Raw genomic sequence first — 13,247 nt, forward strand, 5'->3', positions numbered from 1 at the left:
TGTTAATCTGCTAAATGTACACAGTTTCAAACTAACCCTGAATTATGTATACTCATACTCATAGATCAACCTTTGTCAGAGATGCTTCTTTTTTGGCAGTAGATAGTGTTTAACACAGAGACCTACCAGAGATAAACGTGCAAAGAGTAAGAGTCTTTGAAATACTAGCCATAAATGTCAACTACTTTTCTATGTGCAATACAGAAGTTAGCACATGGAAACTCTGAACAATTATTGACACATGTACTATAACCTTACAAATTAAAGTTTCCAGATAAGGTCTCTTCAAGGATGATGGAGGTAGTGATGAAGTTCCTTGTTTAAATGAAGAGTTATTGGCAATTGATAGTTAACAAAAGAGTAAGAATCAATAATATTCAATGGTGTAGCTATTTATAGATGGACCATTCTTCATGAGAGGGCTCCAAACCCAAAAGTATATGGGCAATAAAATTAGGTTTGACATTTTCATGTTTTAAAGGAGAAAAGAGCACATAAGTTGGGTTGGTTAATAAACGGGTGTGGATTTTAGAAAAGTTAGGAGGGTGGCATTCAGTGTGATGAAATACATTGGACAAAAATTTCAAAGAATTTAAAAAGTGTTTATATCTAAGTAGTCATTTTAAATTACTGATGGTTATACAAAGTATATAGTGCATTCCATTGCTTAGTGTGTCATATTATTTTGTCATCTGGGTTGATCCTAAAATTGAATTTATAAATTAATTGGTTTAGCTCAATGTATTTGTCTGCTATAGGAGTTTTCTGGTGCAGTCTTTAAGGGTCTTGTTTATATAGAATCATATCCTTACTTGTGTTCCTTTTACCTCCTTCAGTTACCTTATTGCTCTAGCTAAGACTTCAAACACGACATTGAACAGTAATTGATGAAACTTTTCTTGCTGTCCTCAGCCCTTCTCCTAACATACCTCCATCCTGCTGAGTTAAAATTAATAAAACAGAAGTAAAATAAGTTTAAAAGTTAGTCGTTTCTTTGATTTCTTCACTCAGGGTGATTGTTTCTAGTTCCATCCACTTACCTGAAAATGTCATAATTTTGTTTTTCTTGACACCTGAATAGGAGATGATGGTGAGCAGAATGCATTGTGTACATGTATGAAATTGTTAAGGGATATATTATTAAAGATAAAAAAATTATCTGGGCTGTAGTTTTATTATAAAGGATTCTATATATAATTTACCCAAAGCACATATCTTATCTCCTCTTTCGAGGTTCCCACAACTTGTTTTTACATCCTCTAACCTTTACAATTTGCATTTACATATTTTCTTAGATTCTCACAATTTTAGACCTTCATTCTTGATGAGTTGATGAGTAGGAAAAGCTGGGAGTTGTATAGTGGAGGTGGGTTGGTTTGCTGAAATACATTTCAGATTTGGGTTAGATTATACACAAAGGTCTTACTTACCTGCAGGGGTGAGAGCCAGGTAAGCAGATTTGATATTAAAGTGCATTCTGTGCTGTGGGTAGTTAAAGATGCGCTGTGTTGAAGCAGGTATTATAGGATAGTTGGGCTTAACAACGAGTGGATAACAGAGATGGAATAATGGGTTTGTGGTCTATGCAGCTGGTAAAGGGTGGAAGGGTTGGGTTTGGGAGTTGAGATGTAGGCAGAATGGTCTTTAAGCTCTTTAAATGTAACAGGAGATTAGAATGAAGAGGTAGCATACCATATAATGAGATTGCCTAAACAAGTGGCCAGAAGGCAAGAGGGGTTTGAGGAATTTGGAGAGTTGAGTGTTCAAATGGAGGCTCTGGTGCTTTGAAAGAAAATAGTCCCCTTAAGGCTCATAGGCAACAGGAGGTGTGGCCGTGTTGGAATAGGTGTGGCCTTCATTGAAGAAGTACATCTCGGCTCACTTCCTGCAGAACTCTCAATTCCTTCTCCAGCACCATGTCTGCCTGAACTCTGTCACCTTTCTTGCCATGATAGATAAACCATCCCTCTGAAACTTTAAGCCAGATCCATCCAACTACATGTTTTCCTTTATAAGAGTTGCTGTGGGACATGAAGCTTAAGAAGAACAACAACCAAAGTGCAGATGCTTCAGTCCTTCTTAAAAGGGGGGACAAAAATATTCATAGCAGGGGATATGAAGACAAATTTTGGAGCAGAGATGGAAGGAATGGCCATTCAAAGCCTGCCCTACATGGGTATACAGCCCATATACATATACATATATATACATATATACATGTATACATGTATGATATATACATATATACATACATATATATAGACACACACACACACATATATATGTTTATGTATATATATATATATATATATATATATATATATCCACCAAAACTATAAAGCTAAGAAGTGTATGCTGACAGGAACCGGATATAGATCTCTCATGAGAGACAGTGCCAGAGCATGTCAAATACAGAGACGAATGCTAGCAACAAACCATTGAACTGAGAACGGGATCCTCATTGGAGAAATTAGAGAAAGGATTGAAAGAGCTGAAGGGGCTTGCAACCCCATAAGAAAAAGAATGCCAACCAACCAGAGTTCCTAGGGACTAAACCACTACCCAGAGAACACATGGACAGACCCATGGCTCCAGCTGCATATGTAGCAGAGGATGGCCTTGTTGGACACCAATGGGAGGAGAAACACTTGGTCCTGGCAAAGCTCGACTCCCTAGTATAGAGGAATGTCAGAGTGGGAGGCAGAAAGTAGGGGTGGTTGGAAAGGGGGTACACTCTTATAGAAGAAGGGGATGGAGACAGAATAGGGGACTTATGGGCAGGAAACTGGGAAAGGGAATAACATTTGAAATATAAAAAAAAATCCAATAAAAAAAGTTGTCATTTCACAGCAATAAAATGCTAAGACTGGAGCTAAGAAAAGGAGAAATAAGGATGCTGAAGTGCCTTGGGAGCTTTTTTGGAGTAGAAGTCAAAATCTGTGCCAACTTTGGAAAGAATATCTCTTCCTAGTAAAAGAATGGGGCAGGAGGTACAAGCAGCAAGCTTCATGAACTATCTGAGCAGGGAGCTCCAGAGGTGAGCTCTAGCAGGAAGCTCCTAGAGCAGTGCAGCCAGGGACTCCATGGGGGGACTTCTAGAGTTGTGTTGCCATAGCAGTGACAGTGGAGATTTTGATGACCAATGAAACATGAGGCAAGAAACAAAGTATAAGGGGAATGCTTGGAGCTGAGGTAAAAATAAAAATAAAAAGGGCAGAAACAAAGGTATTTATGGAAAGGGAAGGCAGAAAGGAGGAGGGGTATCTTCCATGATTCCTTGCCCATTACAATTGTAAAGGTTGTCTTTTATTTTATTTTATTTCCTTTTAATGTAGGGAGTTTAAGGGACATTTTTGAGCTAGGTGTGAGTCTGAGTCTTTAGAAGACATCGCAGAGGCATATTAGTCAAGATGGAGTGAATATTTTTGCTAATGGTGACTGGGAGACAAAGTGAGTAGTCAAGGGCATCATCCCTCATGGTCTAGAGTGGCCAATATGGAGGTACCTGTGAGGGAAGGATCATCATCCAAGCTCTGTCACCAAGAGGGTGACATAATAGTCTGAAGAGAAATCCAGGGACCTTTGAGAGGATTTTTGGATAGTTAAAGGCAGACACTGAATTCCAGAAGTATAGCCCCCAAACGTGAAAGGAAAACATCAAGCCAAACTGAGAGGAATGGGCTTGGGAGCCATCTGAGGGAGTCCACAGGAGCTGCTGAAGGTCAAAGTCAGGTGTGTGCTTCCCATTCCCAGAACACAGATTGGGACGCCAGATGCTCAAGGGTCATTACCCAATGTTCTACAGAAGGTTTTGGATGGCTAGTAAGGGGAAAGTCACCAGTTAGCCTCTGTTGGGTGAAGGGAGCAGGCACTAGATGATCTGGAAAGTGCAGAACTGATCAGGGTCCTGTCACAATCTGAGTCATGTCACCAAATTTGGGGGTTCCAGAGTTGGCACAAAACACAACCAGACAGCAAATTCTCAACACAAATAATATTTTATTTATCCTGGAGGGAATAAATGGGAGTCTTCCTCTGGATTGGGCAAAGACAGCAGCAGATGTCTCTGTAGGTGTGATTTTTAAGGAGATAAAGGAAAAGTCTAGATTAGGATAAATTGATCAGTCTTTATCTCTGCCTTTCTGTGTGTCTGGCCTTAGCTCCCTCTATGCCCACCTGTCTGTGTGTGTCTACCTCCTCCCGTGTGTGTGTGTGTGTGTGTGTGTGTGTGTGTGTGTGTGTGAGAGAGAGAGAGAGAGAGAGAGACAGAGACAGAGACAGAGAGAGAGAGAGAGAGAGAGAGAATCTTAGTGCTAAGGATTATTTCTATAAATGTACTATATCCCAAGCAAATGCTCTTTACAAAAATGTCACCTGAGCCACCTGACACTGATTTCACATTACTAACTGTGGCCCAAGAATAAAAGAAGTATCAAAGAATTCAAGAGCAGAGGTGATATCTTGTGTAAAAGCAATCAGTAAGTAGTCCATCTTAGACATATGCTCAGAATGTGGATAGAGGAGTTTTCTCTGGCTGAGATCAGGAATTAGCAGGTATAGAATCCTTCACCAAGCCTGTTGACTAAGGTTAGATCCCTCAACAAATTTGGACAGAAAGGTCAATCCAAAGTGTGCTCTAATATCCACAGATGCCTTGGCACAGGCATGAACACACACATACACACACACACAGACATACACACACATACCTGCACACAGACAGACAAGCACACACAGAGAGACACATACACATATACACACACACATATACATGTACACAGACAGACATAGACACATACAGGCACACAGACACACAGACATACATGCACACAGACAGACATATACACATAGACACACACATGTACACACACAGACACACACATGCACACACATGCACACACAGACACACACACACACGTGCACAGACACATTCTCAAATGGTAGTTATATAATAAGTTATCCTTATATTTAAGAGGAGATGAGAATAAAGAGCTATCATTATGCACCTGACTTATGTACAATGTACAGAGAGTCAGAGAGAAAGAAATAGCAGAAGAAAAGGTAAAACTGAAAAATGTCACCAACTACGTAAATATGTATAATTAATAGTATATAGTAGTCTCCCTATCTCATAACTCCTGCATATTTATAATTATACTTGAATAAAAATAAGACATATTTAATTTGTAAATTAAATTTAGAACAGTTTATAATAATTTAAATTTAATATGAACTACTTACTTTTTTAGAACTGCAGCTAACTCAATTTATTCTTCCTTCATTCTTCCTAGTCCTTTTCACATATATGCATGCATGACATACACATCTACATTTTCCACACAGTAGTGTCTGAAATCTATCTCCCTCCCTTTCTCCTGCTTCTTCTTTTGCCTCTCTCCCCTACTCTACCACCCTTCATTCCCCCATTCTTATACATTCTGTTGACCTTGCTCCCCTAGTCAAGAACCCTAACTGTCTTCTTTGGCCTTACAGGCGCATGCGCTGGTGCAGCGTTGGATGTCCTCTGTGACCATCTGCAGTGCAGCACTCTTACTCTCGCCATTCATCTTGGCCTCATTGATGTATCTGCTCAAAAGCAACACAAACACACAGAACAATGAGAGGAAGCAATTAGTAGCTCACTGTCAAATGAATCATTGCTAACATTTTCGTCTCTTTTCTTGTGAATGGAAGTGTGTAAACTCAGTGATGAAGTGTGGATTGAGAAGTATGCCAAGAATATTTCATCAAAAAAGACGTGGTTCGGAAGGCAGGGCATGGCTATGCGATGTGAGCTTAAGAAGCAAATCCCAACACCAGAAGTTTGCTCTTCATGGAAAGAACCAAAAGCCTTCCTAATTTCTAGGGCGGAAAGCATCACATGTTTTGAGTTTGCATGATAGAGTAACTCTGCTGGAAGGAATGATATATGTCCGTGGAGAACTGCTTACTCTAATGTGTAGACTGAAGAGAAAACAATGATCTTGTCAACCAGAACTCCTCAAGTAATAGATAAAATGTATGTTTTAACTAGAGAACAGATAGCAGCAACCAGGCTTTACATCTAGTAAAGCCACACCGGGGGGAGGGATGCATCTGACAATTTTACTAAGAAATGGTGCACTTTTCTGGGGTCACTGGTGTGCAGAGACTGCCATTCCTTTATCACTAAGGAATTAATATATGAACATTAGAAAATACCTTTGGAGGAAAAACCACCACCATTTTTTCTGTTCCTTGGTACTGTAATTTAAAAAGTGAGAAAAAATTAGAATGTGGGAAATATTTATGCTAAGATGTTTAAAATAAACATAAAAATATTATAAGTCAGTTTTTACCAATGAGGTACAGGTGTAATTTGTGTCTTCTACAAAATTGGGCTTTCATTGACCAATTCTTTAACTGGTGTCCTAATATGATAGAAAGTTCACTACTGTGAAGGCCGATTGGGAGTTTAAAGACCGGACTGTAACTATGAAACAAGAGCCTTGTTGATGTCTGGGCAATCAACTGCCCTAAGCTTTAGTTTCCTGTGTATAAATGTGTAATTAAGGCTTACAGTGTCCAAACAGCTTGAGGCTGGGTTTATATGAAGTCATGTCCCTATTCACATTAAATCACATGCAAAGCAATTGACATTTGGAGAAATCACAAGCTATTTTTAAAGAAGACCGATAAAGGAAAAAAAAAGAATCCTGTGACTTATTTTCTTATGCAGACTACAGAATTTGTAATATGTGACTTTAGTTCTCACGAAAACAGGCTTTCATTTCCGAGAGTCTCATAACGAACAATTCATTTAGCGCTAACTCCTAACAAGCCCTCTGCTTCTTCATGTAGCATTTAGAACTGTAATTAAAAGAGCCAATTATTCACCATCATTTCTGACACTTAATGAAATTGCATGTAGCTTGAGTGTTTCCATCAAGCGACATCGGTCACATTCGCAGCATTATTTCATGGAAGAACGCGCTTTTCTTATCCAAACAGCAAATCCTGGCTCATACACCAGGGGGCGTTTTCCTTTCCTTCTATTCTTCTTTCTTCTTTCTTCTTCTTTCTTCTTTCTTCTTCTTTCTTCTTTCTTCTTTCTTCTTTCTTCTTTCTTCTTTCTTCTTCTTTCTTCTTTCTTCCTTCTTCTTCTTCTTCTTCTTCTTCTTCTTCTTCTTCTTCTTCTTCTTCTTCTTCTTCTTCTTCTTCTTCTTCTCCTTCTCCTTCTTCTCCTTCTTCTCCTTCTTCTCCTTCTCCTTCTTTCTTCTTCTTTCTTCTTCTTCTCTTCTTCTTCTTCTTCTTCTTCTTCTTCTTCTTCTTCTCTTCTTCTTCTTCTTCTTCTCTTCTTCTTCTTCTTCTTCTCTTCTTCTTCTTCCTCTCTTCTTCTTCTTCTCCTCCTCCTCTTCCTCCTCCTCTTCTTCTTCTTTTTTTCCCATCTTTATTAACTTGAGTATTTCTTATTTACATTTTGATTGTTATTCCCCTTCCCGGTTTCCGGGCCAACATCCCTCTAACCCTTCTCCCTCCCCTTCTATATGGGCTTCCCATCCTCGTCCTCCCTTCATTACCGCCCTCCCCCCAACAATCACGTTCACTGGGGGTTCAGTCTTGGCAGGAACAAGGGCTTCCCCTTCCACTGGTGCTCTTACTAGGATATTCATTGCTACCTATGAGGTCAGATTCCAGGGCCAGTCCATGTATAGTCTTTAGGTAGTGGTTTAGTCCCCGGAAACTCTGGTTGGTTGGCATTGTTGTTCATATGGGGTCTCGAGCCCCTTCACGCTCTTCCAGTCCTTTGTTTCAATATTTGTGATATTTCCATCTTTTAGAAAATTATGATTCATGCTTTTAACAACATTGATGCACAGATTTTTTTTAATCTGGGTGCTACACCCAGGACTGAGGCTACAGTCACATGGAAATTCATTGTAACTTCCCATGGAATCATGGGCAGCTTCTTCCTCCAAGGAGTGGCAATTTACTGAGTCTACCATTAACTGCTCCCACACTTCCTACCGGTATTGTGTTTGTAACCAGCTACATTAGAAACGCTGGAAATTCCTATGGCCCTAACCTACATATAGACCTGCATAGCACATTTAGTAACATGGAATTATAAAACAGACATAGCTGAAGCCTCAGAGGCATTTGGTGGTTTGCATGCCTAAAAATTCCTAGGACACATTTAACTGAATGCTAATTATATTCTAAATTGTGTAGGAATAATTTCAAATTTTACCTCCTTCATTAAAAAAGCTTCATAGAAATGCTCTCAAGAAAGATTTCATATATCCTTAATTAAAAATACTTCCTCTCCTATGCAGCCTGGGACAAGTGGCAATAATGGATTATCTACAATGAGTTAGCCAATGGGTTTTTAGAAAGTAGATATTAGGAGAATGACAAGCATAAACTTCTTTCTGAAATGCTGTGGAAATGGATACCCTATGTCATTTACAGAGTCACAAACTATGCAAAGTTCAGTAAACACAGAGGTATCTTTGCTAGCTGGTTTGGCTCTGTGGTGATGCTGGAGGTTTGGGTGGAGGAAGGAGGGGAGGAGGATACCACGTGCACACGAAGAACTCTTTATGTAAATAACAAATATAAAAGCTGATGTGTGCTTGAAACACAGAGTTGGGTAGAGTTAGCAAGTCAGTTTGCATCCAAAAGACCCACTCAGGAGGTTCAGGGTGCCCAGCCAGAATCCCTTTCCTCAGTCTACCTAAGGATGCATGCAGAAAAACTCAACAAAGCCCAGCACTTGGGAATGTAATTATTTTCTTAATTCAATACTATTCTTTAGAAAAATCCATTTGGGAATAAACATAAATTTGTAAAACTAACCTGGACTTCCCAACATCACTGGAAAAGAAAGATTAAACTCATGTAGCTTTAGAGCTCCCATAATAGCAGACCACTGTGAGATGAGGACCATGGAGTAAATCCATGCAGCCCACAACCTTTACAGCACCTTAGCAGCCCCCACCTTTCACACCTTGTACAACTGTTTTCAAACTCCGCTGATAAAAATATAAGGAATCTCTCCCAGCCTGCCCACTGTTGATCCATTTATACACATTAATATGCAAAAACCAGCATCGTGGGAGGTAGAGGGGAAACAAGTGTCAACACAGGCCAGGAAAACTCAACAGTTTATACACAATCGCCTAAAAACAGATTCTTTAAAAAAAAACAAAAAACTATAGGTTCCTTGTTTGCTAAAGAGTGTGAAGCTGACCCTGGATTTCCACAGCCTGCAGCTTGTTAATGCAGGTCCAAGCTTTAGGTCTTACCAGAAGGTGGCCACGAAATTTTCCATGGGCCAGCAAAGGAAGATGGACTTGGAGGCAGTCCTGTTGTCTCCTCCCACAAGGTCTGCATAGTCACAAATCCAGAGGTAACTCAGTGGGATGATATATTTTATCTTAAACTTCTTCTTGTGTCTAGGAAGGGAATCAAACAGCTCTATTAGCTTGCTTTGCAATGTAGGTGGAACTGCTCACGGCAATACCACTCTTCCTCTTCAGAGCAGAGGGCCACCCATCCGTCTCTATCATCCAGGCACAGCTCATCTGAAGGTAGATGGCTCTCAACAAAGCTTGCAGCTAGGAAAGTTTATATCACATTCAAACTAAATATACTTTTCCATCACCACAAAAAGCCAGAGATTGTCTGGTATTTTACAACATAAAAGTGTTTAAGATTACTGTACTGTGTATTTTTAAAAGGTGAAGATTTTAGACTCCACATGTGTGAGGCTAGACATTCCACGTCAGCAATTCTCCTCATTATTTCCCGAAGGTCTATGATGTCCTCCTTTCTTATAAGCCAAACCACGAAAGTTATATAAAAGCAAGAGACAGCTGTCCCATCCCATAACAATTCTGAGCAGCAGCCACATGCTAGGAAATATTTCATATATTCTAAGGTCATTGAATGCTGCATTCCTCAAATAACTGCACAAACTCATCTTCTCCAGACCTACTTTGCAGTTGAGGCAACTCTGAAAGCAGTCAATAAACTAGAGAATGGTCTAGACCGTGACCTAGGCTGCCCAACTGCCAGCCACAGCTCGATATGGCCAGGGCCCTGCGGTTCTCACCCACTTCTCACAGCATCTGCTGACATGAATTCTGTGGAGTAAGTCTGCAATCTTTCTCTACTTCCTTTTCTTTCCTTGCCAGAGCTGTTACCTTTTATACTGGATTTAGTCTTTGTTTTGAGAGCAAATGGAGAAATTACATGACTTTATTACAAGTGGAGTGACATGCGGCCTTTACGTCTATGTAGCATACATTTATCAAGAGGGTACATGCATCAAGAGGGTACCTGTCAGTCATATTTAGCGATATTTAATTTGGAGAAAAAATGTTTTTATACAGGTAATGAGTTCCTTAAACTTGGAATTTCCCTCAATCAGCCAGAAATGTGATGGGATTATTGGCATGTGCCAACATGCCTGGCGCTTTCTTTATTCTTGATCGTATTCTCCACAGGAGTGGACAGCAAAATAGACCTTTCACTAATTCTTATTTAAGAAGCAGGGACAAATTGCTTGCCAGAAAAAGAAAACAAAAAAAAAACCCTTTATATTATTGTACAGTTATGGACTGGTGAAATGGTCACCTTTCCCAAGGAGAAAAGGATTACATAAACACATACATATTATTAGACACAACCAAAAGATCATTCAACAAGAAGAGATGGCGCTTCTTTTTCCTCCAGCCTCTTCTGAATTCCACGGGCCCTTCGAGCAGCAAGCTTCCACGTACGCCATGAAATAGTGTCGCTTTCTCACCGTGGGTTTCCATGTGAGGAGAAAGCTTTTTCCTGGTACAGGCCAAACACTAACAGAACAGATAATCAGTAGATAGTTTATGGAATACATTTTACATGATAAATGTAAAGGTTGACATGAAATTAAAACAGTCTCAATTGTTAAAGCCAATCTCCACTACTGTGTGTGCGTGTGTGTGCGTGCGTGTGTGTGTGTGTGTGTGTGTGTGTGTGTGTGTGTGTGTGTATTGAATGGAGGTGAATAGAAATAAAATAAAATTAGATCAATGTATCAAAATGCCATAATGAAACTCATTACTGAGAAGATCTTTCTGTCTATACAGTGTGTCTTTAAATCTCCAAACCCTGGTGATGGTGATATAGTAGATTTTGAAGTCTGAAAACTCATGTGTTTACTGACCTATTAATATTTAAATTAAAAAATTAGGAAGATCTACTAAATTTCACATGAAGCCTGACTTTGAATTATTACTGATTTAAATGGTCTGACACATTGAATGGGGTTAAATAACAAAATAAGCTTTATATATCAAAAAATACTACAGTAAAATCCATTACTTTGTCTATTGTCTTAAGTAAGTTTAAAGGAAATAAAATCAAGATCGTGGAGGGTTTTTTTTCTAATTTATATCTATAAACTCAATATTTACATGAACAAAGGTTTACTCTGCCCAATCACAAGCCATAGCTTTCAAAGGAGACAGATAGAGGCAGTAGTTTTTATAAGTTAAGTTACGAATAACCAGTGAAAGTAAAGGTAAAGGGGGACATCTGTACACATGTAAGACATTGGTAGGGTGATTGTGAAATAGTTCTAATTTGTTTTCAGGTTATTTGACAACACAGATAAGTAACCATTACAGGAAATTCAATTCTATCCAGATTTTGAAAACAGATGTTATGAAAAATCAAGTAACATTTGAAACATCAAACTATTTCTGGAAACAGAAGACATCTTAATATATTTCTTGAAATTTGATCTTTTGTCAACCAGAGTCTATTGTCACAATAAGGAAAACTACTAGATAGGAAAGAACATAAAACTGCTCTCATAACTCAGATGTTCCCCTAGATATTTATCTGACTTGTAGCCCTGAGCATGTCTCCCTAACAGAATAAATGTTGCCTTCTTGAGTTGAACAGCACTGAACATTATAAACAGGAGTTACATTTCATGAGGCCAGTGGTGATGTTAAGAATTAGTTCACGTGCTCTGAAGGAAACAAATAAAAACACTTCCTTAAACCACCAGGTTCTCCTCAGGTTGAAAATGGGTGTTGAAAGGAGAATACCTTCACAGGGATCCTGGACCGGGTAGTCTTTCAAAGGACTTGAAACTCTACTTCTTCCTTGGCACTAAACATCAAAGACAACTACAGCAGTTGGCAGACCAACTGCTGAAGTGTGAGAGTTCTGCAGGAGTCATGGTGACAGACCAAAGTGATGTCATGGTTCTAAGCCTCATGTTGTAACTGAAAAGGCGTCACATTTATTTCATTTCCATTGAATTTTGGCTTAATAAAAATTATGTTTGAGAAATTTTGAGATTCACAGTAGTCAAAGGAGTAGCACAGATTCTCTCAATGTTTATAGTGATTCAAATCAATAGTAAACCTTATCTCCAAACTCTAGTGCAGTCTCGTAATCCGGTACAGATTATAGTGTGGTAATCCCTGTTGTGATGGCTAGAATGGTAAGTGATGTTTGATTAAATGATTTGACACCTGGTAAGAGCAGTTTTGATAATGTCAGGTCACAGTGAACTGTCACCTTTCAAATGGGAGCTTCTGAGAGAGCACCCAATGAGATGGGAAGTCAAGCAGAGTAGGAGACTAGTCTTTATCTCTGAAAATGATAAAGCTTAACACAAGATCCAGAAGAAAAGAAACCTTATTCAATTCAAAGGGGTCCCATTCCCAAGTGCTACCATCCTTTAATATTGCCTCATTGGGGCCTAAACATTATCAATGAGTCCATGGGAACAAACCGTATCTGATTACAGGCCCAGAATGTTAATTCTGATACTAATAAGATAGGATGTTCACACTACAGCGAAAATGCTCTATTTCTGTACAGTCATAAAGGTTGACCTTTTGATATTGACCATGCTTTTAATCACCAGTACATGTTTATTCATTCTTCTTTTCTCTAGCACTGTGTTTTCAAGGACACCATATTTCATTAACAAAGGGCATACACTGCCTTTTTGTAATTTTTCTCAATCAGCATAATTGGAGGTTCACTCGGTGATTCATATGACTGTGTTGTCAATGGAAGTTCAGTTACAGAGTATTGCATATACATCATGCCTGTGTAACACATATTCCTTGATACTGCTCTTTGCTTCACTACTGAAATCATTGTGGTTGCCTCCAGTTTGGTGATGTTGTAAATCTAGTAATTATAATAATATGTACAGAGGTTTTCCCATTTTTATTGGGTATTTATGTATTTAC

General features: G+C 39.0%; 1 protein-coding gene across 1 annotated transcript; it reads right to left on the reverse strand.

The window, feature by feature from the left end:
- Positions 1-3,979: 3,979 nt before the first annotated feature.
- Positions 3,980-12,192, reverse strand: LOC134484002 (rho GTPase-activating protein 20-like). Its single transcript, XM_087601191.1, has 6 exons — positions 12,084-12,192; positions 10,657-10,841; positions 9,288-9,437; positions 6,202-6,243; positions 5,492-5,586; positions 3,980-4,066 (listed from the first exon to the last, which is right to left on the reverse strand). Coding segments are annotated over exons 2-6 (438 nt in total). The 5' UTR covers positions 10,806-10,841; positions 12,084-12,192; the 3' UTR covers positions 3,980-4,064.
- Between the last annotated feature and the right edge of the window lie 1,055 nt (positions 12,193-13,247).

Source organism: Rattus norvegicus, chromosome X (genome assembly GCF_021556685.1).
Source record: "Rattus norvegicus strain SHRSP/BbbUtx chromosome X, alternate assembly SHRSP_T2T, whole genome shotgun sequence".
NCBI classification, from domain to species: Eukaryota; Metazoa; Chordata; class Mammalia; order Rodentia; family Muridae; genus Rattus; species Rattus norvegicus.